This window comes from Haliaeetus albicilla, chromosome 22 (genome assembly GCF_947461875.1).
Source record: "Haliaeetus albicilla chromosome 22, bHalAlb1.1, whole genome shotgun sequence".
In the NCBI taxonomy this organism is placed as follows: Eukaryota; Metazoa; Chordata; class Aves; order Accipitriformes; family Accipitridae; genus Haliaeetus; species Haliaeetus albicilla.
Genome location: NC_091504.1, coordinates 13,352,151 through 13,372,354, shown reverse-complemented (window position 1 = coordinate 13,372,354; position 20,204 = coordinate 13,352,151). Strand labels below are relative to the sequence as shown.

Sequence of the window (20,204 nt, the reverse complement as noted above, 5' to 3'; positions counted from 1 at the left end):
GCATAGTTACATGATGGAGATGAGGTGTTGTGAATACCAAAATTAAAATAAGCTCAGAAAGAAACTGAAGGACTTGGTGGAAGGTGAATAATTTGGCAGCTGTTAAACATGATGGGGCTTAATACAGCCTGTAACTCATGAAATATCTGTTCATCTGAAGCCAGGAAGATACGTTCAGGGACAAGAGCATTCATACATGCCTTGTGTCTTTTATTCCTCATTAAGCATCTATTGTTTGCTAGTGTCATAGATTATTGGGACCTAAGTCTAAGCCAGTAAGGATCTACTGCCCATGTGTGGGTGTTAACCATATATACCTTTGGGGAAACTTGTAAGTCAAACAGCACTGAACAAAGATCCAAAACTACCTGGGAGAACAAGATGTTTGCCGTGCTCCAGAAAGTCTATTTATCCCTATCAATTTTGACAGTAAGTACTAAATTATTGTACAGATACAAATACACTTTCCTTAAAACCATCTGAATGAGCTAATAGTGTGAGTAACAGTTTTCTTCCTAACATTCTGTAAAAAAGAAATCTCTGCTAAACAGTTTGACCCATTCGGTATTTTCTCTCCTGGTTGACTAGGTACCTTAGTGCTCTTCTGATTTTTTTGAAAAAAGGTTAGCTCCCATGACTGTCTGTATTACCATTTTTTAAGTAATGCAGTTATCTCTCTAATGTCTTTAAATATTACAAAGTACCTGGAAATAAAATGAGCAGGTGAAAGTAACTATAGCCCATCTATCCCCTCTTCTTTTGAGAAGAAGCTATTCTAAGTTTTAGTATTCATTGGATTTGGGGATGAGATCAGGTGCTTGGTGAAATATGCTGAATTTATCCTTCATTATGCTATTGTAACTGGGACAAAACCTTTAATCTAAAAATATATTCTCCCTACTCGACTTTTCAAATTTTGTGTTTTGATAAACTGACGCTTTGCAAGTACTTCATTGCTTGGCTTCTGAGACTTGAAGTAGGACACTATTCCACTGTATAAATTAATCATAAAGGCACACTAAATTTTCCACTATTTTGTTGCTAAGGGAAATGTTATAGGGACTGGGAAGGTGGGGGGACAGAGGGGTAGTGAATGGGAGCTGCTGTGAGCGAGGACCGTGAATATGCCGGTTCAGGTAACCACAGCCGAGTGATGCAGGAAGGTTCACGGCGGCTTTTCTGGCAGCCTGAGATTGCCCTGACAGGTGAGGTGAAGCCTCCACAATTTCTCACAATGGTGTTAATGTCTGTCAGAGCTTGGTCGTTCGAATTTTGTGTCTACATTTTCTGTGTGAAGATTGAAGTGAGGACAGTTTGAGCTGGGAGAAAAGTTGAAAGCTCATTCCCTGCTAATGAGTTCATCATATAACTGGGTTAAACTTTGCTAACCTGCATTGTTGCAGGGGGATGGTTGTTAAATTTTCCCCTCATGAATTGTCAATGTCAAGATGTCAAGAAATCCATCCAGTGTATGTGAACTTAAGATCTGCATGGAGCTGTTTGAATATGTGCTAAAAGATAAAGTCACTGCTGGTGATGAAGTGCCATCAGACAACCTGAAATGCATTTTAGTCAAAGCTGGGTAAAAGAAATGATCAGTCCTTCATGGTGAAGGTTAAATATCTGCTTCTCTTGCTCCAGCAATATCAAAGTGTGACTTTAGAGCACTTTCATTGAAGCCTTGTATTCAAAGCAGCCTTCTTTCCCTTTGATTGCTGCATCATTCCATAGTGACTTTTTGGCATTAGGTCCCCTGGACATAGTTTTAGAGATGCACATATGATGTTGTATCTCTCATTGTGCACTCTTGACATACTTACTTTTGTCCCTTCTGTGGATAAAGAAGGGATGAAATGTAAATTAATCAATTTGTAGTACATCTGTAAATCTATAATGTAAATCCATCGTATTTTAAAACCAGTATTTTTGCACTTGCTGCCTTCCCAACAACGATATTGATGGTCCCTCAAATATATGCTTACATTTAATCCAGCCTTAAGTGGATACCAGTTTTTTTGCTTAATATCAAATTATAAATGCTACTTTAAGGGTCATGTAAGCCATTTATTCTGCAGACTATGCAATTTATTTTTAAAAGCAAAAAAAAAGCTGAAAAGGTGGGTTTTTTTGCAGAATGTTTTGAAAATGAGCTGTGTCTCTCCAATATTATGTTTAGGAGACAAAGCTTTAATAGGTAAAACATTCTTGATGATGGGGGTGGGGGTAAAGAGGGGAGGCCAAAGGTGGTATTAAAAGTGTTTGAGGACTCACTGACTTGCAGTCTGGTATTTGTAATAAGACATTAATTTCAAATATTGTGCTTTCAAAAGACATGACTGGAGCCTTAGTAAACAGGTATGACACTTGCTGTGTAATAATCTTTGTAGTCACTTTTGCATTTATTTACAACCAAATTTGAGCAATAACATCACTTATTTTTTTAAGTCACCTAGGCAAATTTCAGAAATAGATCTGATTCCATTAACTGTCTTTCCTCAGAATAAAATTTATATAATTTATAACGAATAATTGTATATGTAACTGACCTTTAATTTTTCAGAACAAGCCCCAGAATGTGCATATTTGAGTTAAAAGGTACTCTTCATCAAAAAAAAAAGTAGAAAAGTCATTGAGATACAGCTATTTACAGCAAAATGCAGTGCAATCAAATTGCTATGATGGTGCACTTCATATATTACATGCATTCTGGTTTTGTCTAAGTCAAATCTGTGTTAGTAATAATACACAGCTTTTGTCTGGCCATGAAAAGAACATATTTGGGGTGTTAAAAAACATAAAGAAATGAGAGTGAGAAAAATTGATTCTGAAGTTAATGTCCCGGATCTGACAGATGAACCTTTTGCCAAATGGTACCCACTTTAGCAAGAAATTAATTCTGCTGTAGGTATTGTATGTTTGGATTTACTGCGGTAGTTGAAAACTGGAAAGTGGCTTCAGTTGTGCTCCAGTTTCTCTGATCCTCAATGGAAACACAGTATTATTTGTTCCATAAACTCCAGTGCTTGACAGTAAAATAGAAGAATGTGAATAAACAGGACTGCATTAAAGCATCCCTCTCATTTTCTGAATACCATGACACAGGTCATAGCAGGACACAAAGTAACTGAAAGAGATTGATTTCTAGCATGCTGGATTACTGTTTGTGTCTCCAGAACTTCTGAGCAGATTGCCATTTTAGATATTTCCCTCTTGTTCCATCAAGAAAACAAAATTGCTGAACGATCATGTAGTTGGTCAAGGAAGCAAAGTAACATTTTCCAAGTAAGCTATACTTCTGTTGTTGAGCAAGAAGCTATGACTAATAAAGGAGCATTTTCCTAATCCTGCTTCTCAATTTTCTTCGTAGGAATTTGATGAAAAGTATGTGCCAATAATAAAGATGGGGAAAATTATAGGGAAGTGTTTTCAGCTTTTCTGAAATTACTTTTCTGTACCTTTTCCTCTAACTTTAATTTTCTTTACAGAGGCAGTTTTGGATGTGTACAGCAACACTTTAGAGAATGGGTTTTTGCAATAGCTAATCTGATTTTTCAGCTCTCATACTTCTTGGTGACTCATAAATGTTTAGGTACAAGACTGTCCACATTTGTTTTTCATAGATCTCCTGCTTCAAATTATTACATTCAGTACTGCTCTTTTGGGTTTTTTTAGAACTATTCCAATTCATAATTTCATAACACCTGATGTTCTCCTATGCTGTGAGAGTTAAAATTCTCCCCACCCCCTTTCCTCTTTGTGCTTGCTAGGTAATGAAGGACGTTTTCCTTTGTAGTCTCTCTTATATAAATATTCCAGAAATGTTTATTTTCTCTCCTATCCAGGATTATTGCAGTAGTTCTGAGGAAGTTTACAAACCTGCCAGTTGCTCAGTGAGTCATAACACTGTAGTCCTGTTCCTCTGCATTCATTGAAGATGCCTGGTGCATTTGGCTAGATCAGGGCAGTTATAAATCTTGTTTCTTGCTGCATTCCAGTTTCTGTAGTTCTCTTTCATCTTTTTAATAATTCTTAGCAGTTTATTTAAACCTACACAATGTGACAAAGCTTATCGCCCCCTGAAGTGGCTGCACTGAAATGACAAGTTAATTGATTCATTTTTACATGACTCAGGTTTGCAAGAGGCTTTGAGCCTTTCTTGATGTGGGGTGCTGTACTTGGTTCGTGTAAGCTGTTTTACAGTGAATATGTAACTTAAATAGCAGAGGGATCAGCACTCGGACCAATACAAAGCTTCTCAGCTGTGTAGCACAGTTGAATTTTGGTGCCACAGGAACAAAGATCCTGGGGCTTGCCAGTCCATCTGTAGACAAAAAGAAAGAAGAAAAGGGTGAACTGGAGCACGGATCCAGGCTTGCCAGTCCTGCCTTGAGAGTGACAAGACAAGGATGGGCTACTGCGTCCAGCAGTCACTGCCATGCACGCAGCCTGGCTCTTCCATCCGTGCCAAGCAAAACAGCAGATGTGTCTTTCCCCACATAGACATAGCAGGAAGGAAAGTCCTCTGCAGCTCCAGCAGCCCACTGGCCCACGCAAATGCCTGCTTTCTCTTCTTCTGGAGCTTATGCCCACTGCCATCTTTGCGAACAACTCAGAAAGGGTCTAATTTTCAGACTTGCCCAGATTTTGCTGTCTCAGTTGTTGGAAACTCTTACTGAGGAATGCTTAAAGTTGTCTGAAAGTTCTTAAAAATTCAGAGTGTCAGGAAATTCACCTCCTAGTGATGAAAGAGCTGGGTGCCCTAACATCTGAGAGCTTCAGTTGTGGCTTATTACTCCCTGTCCATGCTGCAGGGGTACATCGTGTTCTGGAGCTTTGCTTTGCAAGGAATAGTACTTCTGTAATCAGCACATGATGAAGAGATAATTAAGCCTTGAGAGGTTATAAGATTTCTGTTGGAGAAAATATATTCTGAATATGAGTTTGTGTTTGTAGACAGCAAGACTATTTCAGGGCAATCAACTTTTTGATTTACAGTTCAGACATGGGGCAGCAACTGATAGCAGAACCTTTCAGCACTCAGCATCTGTCAGGAAAGTACCTCATGTTTTTAAATTGATTTGTGTAATGAGAATTATTGTGACCTTGAAGTAGTTGTCCTGGTTTCAGCTGGGATAAAGTTAATTGTCTTCCTAGTAGCTGTTACAGTGCTGGTTTTGAGTTCGGTATGTGAAGAATGTTGATAACGCTAATGTTTTCAGTTGTTGCTCAGTAGTGTTTAGTCTAAAGTCAAGGATTTTTCAGCTTCTCATGCCCAGCCAGCGAGAAAGCTGGAGGGACACAAGAAGTTGGGAGGGGACACAGCCAGGGCAGATGACCCAAACTGGCCAGTGGGGTATTCCATACCATGTGATGTCATGTCCTGTATACAAACTGGGGGGAGTGGGGGTGGGGGCATCACTGCTTGGGGACTAACTGGGCATTGATCAGCAGGTGGTGAGCAATTGCATTGTGCATCATTTGTATGTTCCAATCCTTTTATTATTACTGTTGTCATTTTATTAGTGTTATCATTATTAGTTTCTTCTTTTCTGTTCTATTAAACTGTTCTTATCTCAACCCACGAGTTTTACTTCTTTTCCTGATTCTCTCCCTCATCCCCCTGGGTGCGGGGGGGAAGTGAGTGAGTGGCTGCATGGTGCTTAGTTGCTGGCTGGGGTTAAACCACGACAGTAGTACAGAGAAAACCCTCAAAAGTAAAGCCTTCTGCATCTTCAGAACCTGCTTTCCTTATGTGTACCAACTGCAGCTGATGCCAGACTCTCTGGGAAGCTGGGGAGGTGGGTCCACAGTGAGTGAAACCGTGATTGTGCCTTGTCTTTCTCTCCCAAGGCTTTACTGCACTGCTCAATAACTAAGGAGGCAAGCTGCGTATGAAGAGTGTGATTTCTGAGGTAGCACAAGGCTTTTGTCCTGGAGTCTTTAGCAAAGATATATTTTTCCTCTGTATTTCTGACTGAGTCTGTTTTGACAGAAGAATAGCTGACTCTCTATATTTTCTCTGTGTTTGCCAGCATGTGTTTTATATGCTTACATTGCAAAACTATAAATCCCAGAATAAACAGATCACAAATTCTAGAGTGTATTTTAACTTAGGTCGGCTGGTTGCAGCAGTACCCACAGAGAGGAGCATTACCTTCCAATCCCTTGCCTGAGTCAAAGGCATCCACTGAGAGGAGAAGTATCCTTCCTTCCCCACAGATAACTGTGGAGGTCTAAAAGCATGAGATTGGATTGTATTGATTATGGTAACTGTCTGCCGTAGATTAGAAATGATACAAGCATCTTGAGGGTATGGCAAGCAGTTTTCTTTTTTCCATTGTGTGCCACATCCCAAAGGGCATGGACTTTTGTTCTTTCTCTCTACAGAAGCCAAAGATTGTCTCCAAAGTGCTGAATCAAAGCACATCATTTAGAAAACTGTCTGGTCTTGTGTCGAAAACTGCAGACTTGGGCAGTACCCCAACACCCTCTTGGCTATTTCCCGTTTAGTTACCCTTAGTGCTAGGTAGGCATCCATACCTTATTTCTGGATTGAATTTGTGACACATTGCCTACCAGATGTTTAGCAATTGTTTTCTCTGTGTTAAATTACCCATTTAAAGGAAGGAGAAAGTCAGACTTTTAGCAGTGATGGAGCTAAACTGACTTTTAAGCTGAGGATTGCACCAATGGAGTTTCAGGGATGAGTGGAAAACCAAAGGAAATGATGGCCCAGCTATTTCTTTTAATGGTTGTGTGAGCCACCTGTATTTTCTCTAAATTAATTACTTCACTAAATTCCAATTTGATGACTTGAATGTTGACTGTTGGGGTAAGTACCCTTGAAGGGAAGCAATAAAGTACAGTAAGTAGTGACAAGAACTTCACTCTTCACTTTTTCATGACAGCAGACAAAATCCAACAACCTCACTCTCTCCTGCTGTTTCTCTTGGTTTAACGTGAGATGGATAGGGGTATTTTTTAGTGCTACATCTTTGCTCTCTGATCTAGAATTCGACAAAAGTTAGGGTTCTGTCTGAATCTCTTGATTAATTATTTAAGAGCAAACATTGAATTATGTTGTGCATGAAAGGTGTTGTCTGTTGGGTTTTCTTCTGTCAGTAGCCAAAATCTGATGTGCCTAGGTCTTGCTCTGTTCTGTGGATATAAATTAAAGGCTTTATCAACATAAACTGATTTAAGCTAGTGGCAAGTGTGATTCCAAAACTGCAACAGCAACAGAATTCACAACTGGTACATACTGATATAATATGATTGAAGTTGATGCTCTTGTACCTGTTTGTGCCACAGTTAATTTATTTTTATAATTCCCTTTCCATGAAGACAGGTCCCAATTGTTTATGAGCATTATTTTGCCAGCCTCTGTCATTTGCATGTTGTTAGAAAATTTTAGCAGTGCTCCACAGTAACACATTGTGGCTCTTCAAAGGCAGAGCAGGCAGTGCCTGGCAGCTGCAGTGCCAGTGAGGGTGGCAGGGTGAAGGCTCCTCCTACACCAGCCCGTCAAGCCGATTGTGTAGCTGTGTCCTCCCCATTCCTCTGACTCCTATGGGATGGGCAAAGATGTTGAAAAGGGAGTGTGTTACTGGGGGACCTAATAACTTTGGTTTAGTGTGTCATTTAGGTGGGGTTTGGGCTGAGATGATAGTTCTTTCCTATTGCCTCTGTATTCCACTAGTCTTGTGCAAGTGGTACAAATCTTTAAGGTTTTGGCTGCAGATGAGGGCAGCAATACAAAACAAACTTAAGTTTTTGCTTTTTCCTTTTGAAGATTGCATATGAATTTCTGTAGGTATAAGAATGTCTTTTCTTTGATTGAGGTCTACTGCTGGCAGGTGATTGTCCTTCCAAATGGCCTCCTCTTCTTGTATATTCACTTTTATTGGCTTAATTTGTGAAATATCCATGCGCCTGTCTTTTCTAACTCTTGCTTTACAGTGCTTCTTAAAAATTATCCATGAAGGACATTGCCTTTTTTCCTTTCCTGACTGATTTTGTTTTCCTCTGTTCTGTTGTGTTGCCTGTATACCTTAGAGAATGGGATTATCCCATTCTTACATTTTTAGGTGGCTGGGCTGAAAGGCTTGAACTTTTCCACAAGCTCCTTTATTCCTGCTGTGCTCCAGGTACACAAATAATACATTTGGAACTGCGAATCATAAGGAAATACTTTCTATAATTTTAAAGCAGGATTTAGATAGCTACATCAGATATGCTTCGATACCTTCCTCTGTCTTAGCAAGGACTTAACCTCCACCTTCATTGTTTATTTTTGGAAAGAGACATGAAATAAGAGTGTGTGTGGAAAACTGGTGAAGTCATGTTTTCAGTCTCAGTGTTTTAAATAAGCTAATTGATTATTGTTGTTTCAATTCTGAATTCTCTGTTGTCATTTGTGTTGGTTTTGGAGATCATTTTGCATCTCAAGATATTTATTATCCATTCTGAGAGCAAAGATACAAAGATAACAGGGCAAGACATTTTATAGCTTGGTTTCTCCTGCTCAGTCTTTTTTAACAGCATTCCTTAAAATAGAAATGCAAAACTCTGTGTCCTACTTTCCCCTCACTAAAATAGATGCCTTTTGTTAATTTTAGATACAGCAGAGCAGGATATGTATTAATGATATCAAAGAATCCATGTGATGTTCAACAGGGTCCTAACATCAAGGACAAAAGAAGTCTGACAACAGCTGTCCCTAATGATTTGGTTTGTAAAATGTTTTCTTTTATTTCAGGAAGTTAGATGCTTTCATCTATGATGCAGCGGTGCTGAATTACAAGGCTGGAAGAGATGAAGGCTGCAAACTTGTCACAATAGGGAGTGGATACATCTTTGCCACTACAGGCTACGGAATAGCACTTCAGAAAGGATCACCTTGGAAGAGACAAATTGATCTAGCCCTCCTTCAGTTTGTTGGAGATGGTAGGGACCAACCTTTTTTCCTTTCTTTTCTTTCTTTATGTATGCACAGTTAATTCAGATTTAGTAGCTCTGAGCTTTTTACTACTGTTCTCTTACAGTCTTTAGAAAAACCAAACAAATGCAAACCAAATGAGTAAAATTATTTCTCAGTGCTGAGACAGGAATTCTCTTCCACTCTGCTCTAACTCACCTCACCTCCAAGGACGTTTGCATCTATTTTCAGAAAGTGTTTTCATATACATCACAAAGTAACGCTGGCCTCAATGTTAGAGAGCATTTCTAAATTTATTTATTTTCTTTTTTTTATTTTTGCCTTTGAGTGGTTCCTGAGGAGTTATCTTTCAGCATGACTGTTTTGCTATTTAAAAGTGTTTAGCTCAGTTCTGAACTGGTGTGAGTGATCCCTAATCTAGGATAGATTAATTTAAAATTCTGGTTAAAGAATGTTTATGGAATTGAAGTAGGGTGACTGGTTTTGTTGGATTTCAAACAGCTATTTTTCATTCTAACACAACAGTAGAAGAATTACAGGTCCTCTTGGCACTTCGGCCCTGCAGAAGAAAAGAACTTACTGCACATCTTCGATCTATTTGTAGACAGTAATAATGACTCGTTCTCCACATAGGGCTTGAACTACATTTTGATTGTAGAAATGTTCCTTTGCCACAATGAAACTTCAAGCCTTTCACATGTGCATGCAAATAAAAATATGGTGGTTAAAACAATTTTAGGTGTTATGACTGACTAAAATCCTCCATCAGAGTGGAATATGGTGTGTGTTACCTAATCATTTTGATTTTTGTTTTTACATAGATACATGTGTAACTTTGCATTTCTCTGTCAGTGAAAAGAGGGCTTTATTGAAAAATAAATATACACTTAAGGTCACCAATAGCATGCCATTGAGACTAAGAATGGTAAATTTCTCTATAATAGGACAGTTTAATGGCAAAGTGCAGGACCTTAGCATAGTGACCTCCTGTTCCATAAAAAACAAGACATGAATTTTCATACTGGAGATAGTGAGTGTGTTAGTCTTCCAGCACATGGATTTTATTCCTATTAGAATACTGAATGACTGGAAGAAATGTAATCGTCATGACTGATGCATTTTGTCTGGTGTACTTATATAGAGATACTAGTGTCATCATTATTGATCTGTTGGATTTAGAGAGGCTTATGGAAGAAACATTGTTTATTTCTGCTGAGGAATGAATATATGACCCATAATAGCTAAGTTTCAAGCAATTATATATTCTTGTTTTAAACAGTTGCAATTAATTGGCAAAAATCTTTGCTTTATTTTTCTATTTGTGAATATTTTGTGAATAGAATATTTTTCTATTTGTATAATACTATTAAGAAGTGTTAGGTGCTATAATTCTGACCCATTTTTAGGTGGAGAAGTTGAATCAGAGAAGCTGAATTTTTTGTCCCATACTAAAGAAGAAAATGCTTCTGTAGCCTAAAGGAGGATCTGAGGTGTCTTTCTCAGTTGTGGGCTAACCCCTTTAGATGTTGCAAAGCATTGTTGAGGTTTTAATTCTTTTAACCTTGCATTTCTTCATGCTTACCCCTTCATCATTTTTGATACTTCTTATTCAACAAAAAGAAATGAAATCACAGGGAAAGAAAATAAATGAAATAGAAGGAAAAATATTTGAAACTATTCAAGAAAAATCTCATCAAAATACCAAAGGTACTGCATTTTTATGCATCACTTTGTCTCTGAATTTCAGGGAGAAAACAAAATGGATGGGAGGAAAGAGGGGAAAATCTTATCATGTATTTACACTTTGACCAGTGGATTTACATAGCATATGAATGCTTACATCTTTAACTCATTTTTAGTAGTTGAAATTAATACTAATGAATTAGCTACAAAACTTGGTATTAAAACTTCCGTATGAATAATTCATAGAATTGCAATAGATACATATGGCACCCAGATGAATGAAACCTTGTCATGAAATGTCTGCTCCCATGTTCATCTTGCTCAGATATTACTTCAGAAGATAAGCAAAAGTTTTGAATGCACGAACCATGGGGATTGTGATTGTATCTATGGCATTTTTTCAGTGGTATATTTCAGTAACTTTAGAAGGTACTCTGAACAACCCATGAATGCTAAAATGTTCATTTTCTCTTGTAAAGGATCCCTAAATTTGTTCAGAAAATTGTGTGGGCACTATTAAAGAGAATAGCAGTTGGACATACGTGATATGTAGGAATTATTGTAGGTATGTTTCCTTTAGTCCTAGAAATGTTTGCTACCATGTCTCACTTCATTGTGTCACAGGTCTAGATGATAATTTTCAGAAAAAAAACCCCAACCAACCAAACAGGAGAAAAAAAGAAAAAGAAAAAAAAAACCCAACCAAAAACCCCCTAAGAATGATATTGAGGTTGAAATTTCTTCTGCTGATTTATAAAGTACATTGCGGGTGAACTGGAACAAAACAGCAAGAAATTAAATGAAAAGAGTGATTGCCTGGAACTAGCATGACCTGATTTTGTAATCTATGGCTAAGTTCAGTATTTCAATGAGTAATCTTTTTAGCTATGAACTTATATAACTCTGTTTTGGTGAATTAGAAGGGATGAACCCAGAGTTCAGACCAACTTCACTTTGCTGTATCACTAAAAATCTCTTTGAAGTTATCTAGATTAAAAGCAAGTATGGTTGGGGGGAAGTTTCATGTTAAGATAATACTCCCGGGAAAGCCTCGGTGGAGTCTGAATGAGGTTGTTTAAGTAAATAGGCAAACACAAATGAACGCAGAAATACTTCCTTCACATGTATAGCCTCCACAGAATTTATTATTCTCTAAGATTAAGCCTATAAAACAGCAAAGTGCCTAGTAGTCTTGAATTATTATTCAGTATATGTAATAGAACATTCATCACAGTATGGAATAATTTCAGTGAATGATTATAAATCTAATGAGTTTCATAACTGTAAGAAAAAAAATCCTAATGAGTTGAACAAACACAATTTCTTGATATGAATGTTATGTTAATAAGAGGAGAGAACCTTTTGGATGATACTAGATATTTAGATAAGACCAAGTAGTTTGTTTGAAAGTATATCTGATTGTACCTACAAAACCCTATGATCTCATCTGTCTTTTGCATTACACAGTACTGAGATAGCCTTTTGAAATGTGTTTTAGAGCTTTCAATTTCCTCTGCATGTGTCTTTCTCCTGTGATTTTTCTCATTTGATTTTTCCTTGCTTCTTTCATATAATTTTCTTATCCAAGCCAGTTCACTTTCACATTTAAATAAAATTTTTGCACAGTGGATAGGAACCCTTTCGCTCTTCCTTGCTGATGTAAAAAATTCAAGTAAAGTATTAATGACTTGTTCATGCAGGAGCATCTTTTCATACTTTCCAAAGCACGATGCTTTTTCTATGTTAAAGTCAATGGCTTGGAACCCTCTTTTTTATCTTGTTGGCACTGGAAAAAAAAAAATTAAGGTAAATATAGAGGGATGTAGTTTTGTGTTAGGGATAACTTTAAGCTTAGACTGGGTGGTTCAGATGTATCTACGTGAGTAGTGTTCTGATCCTGAAGATAGTTCTACTGGGTGGGCAAATTATACTGACAATTAACAATTACACTGTGAAAGTGACTCTGAAGTCTCAGTGGAAGGAAGCAGGCTACAAGATGGCATATTTGTTACTCTAACAAAGAGGAAAAGGGACAGAGGGAAGGAAAATGGGAAGGAGTTGCTGAGGAATTTAAAGAATAGCTACTTAGTTGTCTCAAAAATAGAATTATCCCCCAAATGTTTCATCACTTGGTCTGTGCAAATTCATATACATAGCCCAGTTCATAGGAAGTAGAGATGAATATGCATTTGTTAGTATAAGATTAACTGCTTTTAATATAAAGAGTTAGGAGTTGCTTTTTTCATGTATAAAGGATATGAGTGAAGTGTGTTACTAGTGAATTGCTGGCTTTGTACATCTTCCTATCTGTACATCACATCTCATTATCTGCAAAAACTTCCAGCTGACAATTAGCATCTGCAGTTTTGTTTAAAATAGTTGATCATCAGGATAATTCCCTAAAGTGCAGTGGTTGGTGGTTGTTGTGCTTTTTTTTTTGGCTTGCTGTGGTCATAAGACGAAACTTTCATTGTTTTTTAACAGAGAAATAAAAATATTTCTACTGAGACCCAGAAGACTATTTCTCAATCTTCTGTTGAGAAATAGAAGCACCCAGGAGTTCAAAAGCAACTAAAATGATACGGCTGCAGAGAAGCAGCACCATCATTTTGTTTGGATCTTCCGCCCACAGCCTCAGGAATGTGTCAGAACAGAAATGTTGTGCACTGAAGAATCGCATGATACGTGCTTTGATTTCTTTTATAAACCTCTGTAAAGAGCAGCTGGGCAGGCTAACACACCCAGAATCCAGCATGTTACCCTAGCAGCTGTCAACTGCTTTTTTGTGCTAGCTTGCCATTTGATAAGTGCAGTAAAGGCTCAGGCAGAAAGCCTGTGTAATTTAGCAAGTCTGTAACTGCTGGGCTGCACCATTTGTGAAGGCATCCATGTTCCTTCAGGCTTCAGGAGTAGGAACTTTTGGCCAGCTGTCTGAAGGTCCAGGTATTGCGCATACTCCTCCCCCTTGGGCTACATGGTGCCATTTAAAGCAGAGTGGCACTTTTCTAAATACATCCTGTAAAGTAGTTTGAAAGACATTGCTTCTGAAACCTATAGCATCATGTCTTTGGGATTTGGAGCAGAATCACTGGTGCCTAGTAGGTGAGGAGAATCTCTTTCTCTTTCTCTTTCTCTTTCTCTTCCTCTTTCTCCTCTTTCTCTTCCTCTTTCTCCTCTTTCTCTTCCTCTTTCTCCTCTTTCTCTTCCTCTTTCTCCTCTTTCTCTTCCTCTTTCTCCTCTTTCTCTTCCTCTTTCTCCTCTTTCTCTTCCTCTTTCTCCTCTTTCTCTTCCTCTTTCTCCTCTTTCTCTTTCTCCTCTTTCTCTTTCTCATCTTTCTGTCTCTTTGTCTTTCTGTCTTTCTGTCTTTCTCTTTTTAAGTTTTTTTTCATTTGTGAGCAAATTAGATTATTGAAGTGCAAATGATGTTATTGAACTGCAAATGACAAAGCTGCTTTGGGATTAAGAGAGTAAAACGGCTTCAGAGTGTGCATGGGATGGAGATGAAGACAGCAAGGAGCCTTTAGCTATGGGGGTTGCAGCAGAAATAGAAGGATAAAAGGCAGGTGACAGCAGAAATGGGTGGAAACAAGGAACAGAAAAATGCTGGGTAAAGAGAGCAAGTCTGGGGAGGAGAGGGAGAACATCAGCCAGCTGGCAGGTTAAGCATCTACTTATGTGAGGTATTTGTAGTGTGTTGTGCTACCTGCAGGTTCTAACGAAGGTCTGGGAAGAGATCTCCAGGAAAAGAGGGGCAGATGGTATAGCTGTATTAAGCTCTTAACCCTTAAAGCTGCAACCTTTAAAGCAATTAGAGACACAGAGATGTAAAGAAGAAAACTGGGTTTGGTTTGTGTTTCCACAGGGTCTGTTATCCCCTTCCTAATAACTTTCCATTCTGGTTAATCTTTATGTGCTTTTAGGATGGCTTAGCACACTAAAAATTATTTTCCTGGGTGGATAATTGCTTCCCACTCTTTAGGGCTAATAGGTAACTGTGGAAATGAGATTTGCCCCCTTAGACCTGGAAGAGGAAAGCTCTTTGCTATTTTTTTTCATATTTTAGCATAAGCCTTCCAAATCGCTGTCTAGATTATAAGGAAGTGTAGCAGTGTGACTCCCACTGGCTGTTAAAGACCAAGAAGGAAATACATATGTGATTATCAGGACATATTTTCAGTGCGTGCTGCTCAGGCGGAATACACCCACAATCCCAGTGATTTTCTGTTTATATATTTAGTGTCCTCCTTAAGCAGTGGGTGGAACAAATGTGACTGGAGAGTGTGAGTGTATAAGAGGAGGGCGTTTGTGTAGCTGAACAAGAGTTAGAGGGATTGTAATATTGAAAGTTGTGCTTAGCAGTTCTGTTAATTCATCCTTAACTAATGGGAGCATACAGAGTGCAGTCATTAGCTTACAATAAGTTTATTGCTGTCAGTCATCTGTGTTCCTCTTGCTATTTTTACAGGGGGATATAACTCAGAAAGTAAGAGTAAGAGAGATTGTTTTGGGGGATCCAGACTGAATTTAAAAAGTTGCTGTGCTTTTATATAATCTCTTTTATGAAACATGCTGTATGGATCATATAAGTAGGTCAAATCAAAATTGATGAGCTTATTGAACCAAATATACATCAACCCATTTGGCTTCTGACTCCTCTATTCAGGGTAAAGACCCTCTTATGTTAGCATCTCCAAGTGATGGGGTGCTACCTTCCTCCTCCATCACTTAGTGGGAGTTCTCACCAGCGTAAGTGTGAAACAGTCTGTCCCCAAATTTGAAAACTACCGTTTGTCCAGTCTGAATAAGCAGATGATTCTGCTAGCGCAGCCACAGGCTTTTGAAGATGATGCCCTACATCTGACCGATGTGAAAGTATATATTTAACCCTTTTATTCAAGACCTATAATTGGTATATGTCAGTTTTCTTTACTTGCATGCTGGCTCCTCAGGCTGAACCTCAGGTTAGCGCTTTGTGCAAGAGTCACCACCCTTTATATCGACAATACCAGCCTGTTTCTTTTTGCACCTTCTGCTCTGTCACATGCGCTGTGATCTCCTGCTGGAGTGGCCTCCTCCTGCCCTGCACCTTATACAAGTCATGGGGATGTGCTGACACGAGAGGTCTGTGGTACTTAACCAGTAAAACAACAAAGACATCGGGCTGCAGCTTGGCTTTTTCCACTTGGACAGAGCATCCTTTCCTTGTTTGCCTTAGGCACGCTCCTGCAGAATATGCAGACTACACTTAGATAGGGATGGTTGCAGTATGCGAAGCAACACAATATAGGGGAGAACAGATTTTGTCAGACAACTCTCATTCATACAAGGCAATGTTTTCTGAAGTCAGAGGAGAGTGACTTTCCATGCAGTTGCAGTTGCCTGGTACTCCTGCTGCAGGACCTGGCGTTGCTGCGGGCGTATCTGGCACTGGGGGTTTCCACAGCTCAGGTGGTTGCAAGTGCCTTTGTGCAATGGATCTCACTGTGCAAACCCAATCTCTCACCCACGCTCAAGAGAGCAGTAGCCCATTTTAGAAATGCCACTGCCAGAGAAACCCCGTTAGATTATTTTTTTCCTCAGTTTGTTTTAGGTTTGCTGTTTCTTATGCTGTGTTGGCACCTCAGTGCCAGGTTTTGGTTTGCGATAAGGTGAAGGTACAGGCTGGCACTCTGAACCATCCTGAAACCGTCATTTGCGAACAGCACATGAAGTGTTAAAAATCTTTTTCTGGATCCAGAGGGGACATATAAAATGGATTTCTTCTCCCTTTATGTGTGAGAATAATTAAATAGGTTAAAATTAAGGTAAGAACTTGATGAAAATATCCCTCCAGAATACTTAAGGAAGTAGTTGAGGCAGCCTGTGAACCATCAGTGATTACCTCCAGGAACCTACGGCTTTAACCCACACGGTTGAAGTAGAGCAGAAAAACACTGTCTTTTAAAGAAGAAAAATAAGAACTTGGTGAATTATAAACTTCAGTACTTATAAAAATATTAAACCAAATTATTTAGCAATTTGATCATTTGGAGGATAATAAGGGAATCAAAATTTAAAAGTTGGTTTTCCAATTACAAATCTTGTAAAATTAATGTAATTACTCATGTGATAGGATGACTGTTCTTGCAGAGAATGTAGATAAGGGAAACACAAGTAAATAGTAAAATCTTCACAAGGACCATTTCTGTTTCCTTTTCCACCTAGTCAATGCTTTGACTGTAATCACTATTTATATTTTGCTGCTTCTTCTTCCCTCATGTAACTTTTATTTAATGGCTTCTTGACAAGCATTTCTTATGCAAATTCCAAAGTCATATCTCCGTCTGTTATTATCTCTTTAATTTCTCTCCATCAAACACTCTGTACAAACTTCTGCTGGTGTTGTTTCCCCCTGGGGCTGGCTGAATGCAGCACACCTTTTAAAACCAAACGGTGTCTCAGACTTCTGACTGCTATTTTGGACTGTCATGAGTCTGTGCTTAATCTGGCTGTGTTCCCAAATCACACTGAAACCCAGCCCAGGCTTGGCTCACTTCCCAAGAGTGAAGATCAAAGGAGGTAAATCATGGGCTTTGATTTTGGGGCTGGTTTTCTACCAGGATAAAGCTCGACCCACAGCTGTACTGGCTGGGACTGTGCCCTTTGGTGCTTGTCAGCAGCTGTGGGGAGGAGATGGATAAAAGCCCTGTGGCTGTGGACTTGGAGAAGGGGGGTGGAGGCACTAACAGGCATGTAGCACTTCTGATGCTTGTTACTTACTGACTATCGACGTACGCTCTTGGTTTTGCCATCAGGAGGATACAGGGTTAGATTCTCCATCTCTGTCACTTACCCTCAGGGAGAGGGGTTGAAGATGCTTAGGTGCCACTCAAGCTTCAGAGGTCTTGCTTTCTTTCCTGGAATGGAGCAGCAAGTTGATTTTGTTATTTGCTTTTTAAATAAGCAGCAAAGAAGGTTATCCTACTCTGTTTGTTCTCCTTTTGGACGTGATTATAAAACTTTGTGCTTGTTTATTTCTGGCAATTTTGTGACTAGGGACATACTTGGGTAATATGAAAAGATTTTATTTTTTTTACTCATCATGAAGAAGGCATCAGGCAAGTATTGAAAAACTTATTCCCTCTCAAAAAAAACCCCAACCCAAAAACTTACTCCAAACTGCTTTTCTAGAAGTACCCGTGGAGAGTGATGGATTATGTGGGTTTGGGGTTTCTCTTTTTTTTATAAATAACATGTAATTTTCAGTATGCGTGCATCTTCCTGGATGCATGTGTAGATGTAGAGGAAAAAAACACTCAGAAAACAAAATAACATCCGAGAAATGACCCATAAGTTAGACAGCTTTAACCATCAGCATCTCATGGCTAGCCCATCACTTGGGAATACACTGCCTCTTTCGGGAAGGTGGTTTAATGAGTAAAGCTGAGAACGAAGGGAGGATGCCAGACCCTTACAAGATGCTGGGCCTGGGAAATGAAGGGAATCTGGGGATACCAGCAACCGACCTAAAAGAGAGAGAGCTCACATACCTCCAAGAGACAATGACAGAGACTGCAAAAGGGCAGCATGATTTTCAGCTCCGAAAGGATGGTGGCAGGGATAGATGACACCACAGCCTGCAAAAACTGCTGAGGGCTATGATGAGGAAAAGCATGTAATTCTACCCTTTGATCTGTATCTTTTCTGTGTCTGGATAATGATGTTTTTATTGTGAAGAAATCGTTCAGGGAACACACTGGACAGTTTATCACTCCTTCCCGGAATGATGAAGTGTGAAATACGCTAGAGGTGTTGCACTAAAATGTAGAAATAAAGGCACTTCTGGGATAGTCAGTCAGAATGGCCAACTGACATGTGTCTGTGCAAATAAGCAGTCAGAGCAGAGAGCACCATAGTCACCGGAGCAAACCCAAGAGAAATACAAAGGCTCCGAGTACTGTTTGCACTGTAACCTAAAAACATTGTAAATAGTCTTGAATTACCTCTGAGAGAGCTAGAATTTTGCAATTTATTAGAGAAGACCATACTGTGTTTTGAGTGAGTAGTGCAGAGGCTCAATGCTGCTTGAAATATGGATCTTTAAAATACTTGCTTATACTGATTCTTACACTAAAAATGAGCAGACTTTTTATGATATAGCGCTACAGAAATTTTTAAAAATACCTTAATGTGGGCATCATGCAGTTATTTGTGAATTTTGCAGGTTAAATATACTGTGAACATATTAAACAGGAACTAAACACTTTTTTTTTTTTTTCAGACATATTGGAACTCTTCGTTTTCTAATCTTATGCTAGTACTTTGATGTACTTTGATGATGTACTTTGTTGCTGAAATCTGCAACTATTCATTTAATTGTTATTCTAGTCCACACATGGACAGAGGTAGGAAATGATTGTGGCATTACATTCCTTTTAGTAAGTGCCTGAAGTGAAAACAAAAAGCCTTAAAATAAGCCTGATTAATATTTATAAGTAACTTGAGACCCCCCTCTTAGATGCAGACTTGAACTCCATTAACACTTGGTTCACTGAGGCCTGGCATTTATATATATATTGAGGTTGCTGACTTAGATTTCCAAGGTCTGTCTTATGGAATATTTGCAGCTCTTACTTGCTAATAAGAATTATGCACACATGGAGACGACTGAACTCTCCAATACCTGGTAATCACAAATTACCGGCCTTTCAATTGCCAAGACTAGTATATTACTAGAGGTGTCATCACCCTACACGTTCACCTCACAAGTTAGACTACCCAAAAGGATTTGAAAGACGACATTCCTCCAAAAGGACATGATTCTTTTAAATATTTTTTTTCCTGAACCAAAGTTTAACTAGCCTCCAAGTTCAATGTTTTGAATTCTAACTCCAGGCCAAGGTTGGAAGTGTCTGATTTTTATAAGGAATGAATTCTCACCCCAGTTAAAAAATTCCTCATACCTGAGGATTTTGTAATAAAAATTTTATGCCTTCTGTAAGTATCTTGGGTAAAATGTAATGGGCAGGAAGAGCAAAAAACAGATTGGGCATTTTTGCCAGTTTTATAGGGTCAGCTATGCTGAAGTGTTATTACAGTTAAATTAGTAACTCTTTTATCTGTGTGTCTGTGTTTCTGTGTGTATACACACACACGTGTATATAAATATATACTGTAAATGGTAACTGATTTATATATATAGACCAGATTTACCAGCCTAATCTGTCTATTCCCAGATAATATCATTTCATAAATATGACAATCCAGCGATTCACAGTGCTTTGTCATCTATAAAATTGTGGGTTACTTTTGGGTATTAATTAATAGTGATTTTGGTCATTGTCAGATATAATGGAAGGAATATTGCAACAGCAGGATCTGTGAGAGTCTGGGATGCTTTGTTCTTCATAGCTTGCCAGGGCACTGTCATTTATCTGGAGTCAAAACAAGCTTGGTTGGTTTCTGTAGTGACATTTTTGGAAAGGTTAGTGGATTATCAATAGTTACTTTAGATGTACATGCCAAAGGGAAAGAAACTCAGAGGAATCAGTAATAAAAAAGAGGTTTGAATTCCTTCGTGAATTTTGTTATGAATTGTAAAAGG

At 38.6% G+C, this 20,204-nt stretch overlaps 1 protein-coding gene across 5 annotated transcripts in view; it reads left to right on the top strand.

Annotated features, from left to right (window-relative positions):
- The window catches only part of GRIN2A (glutamate ionotropic receptor NMDA type subunit 2A), a 196,213-nt gene that overhangs the window by 158,232 nt on the left and 17,777 nt on the right, over window positions 1–20,204 (top strand). For all 5 annotated transcript variants that reach the window (XM_069809925.1, XM_069809924.1, XM_069809921.1 and 2 more), the window contains one exon: window positions 8,759–8,946. In XM_069809925.1, the coding sequence (XP_069666026.1) occupies window positions 8,759–8,946 (188 nt within the window). The remainder of the gene's footprint in view (window positions 1–8,758; window positions 8,947–20,204) is intronic.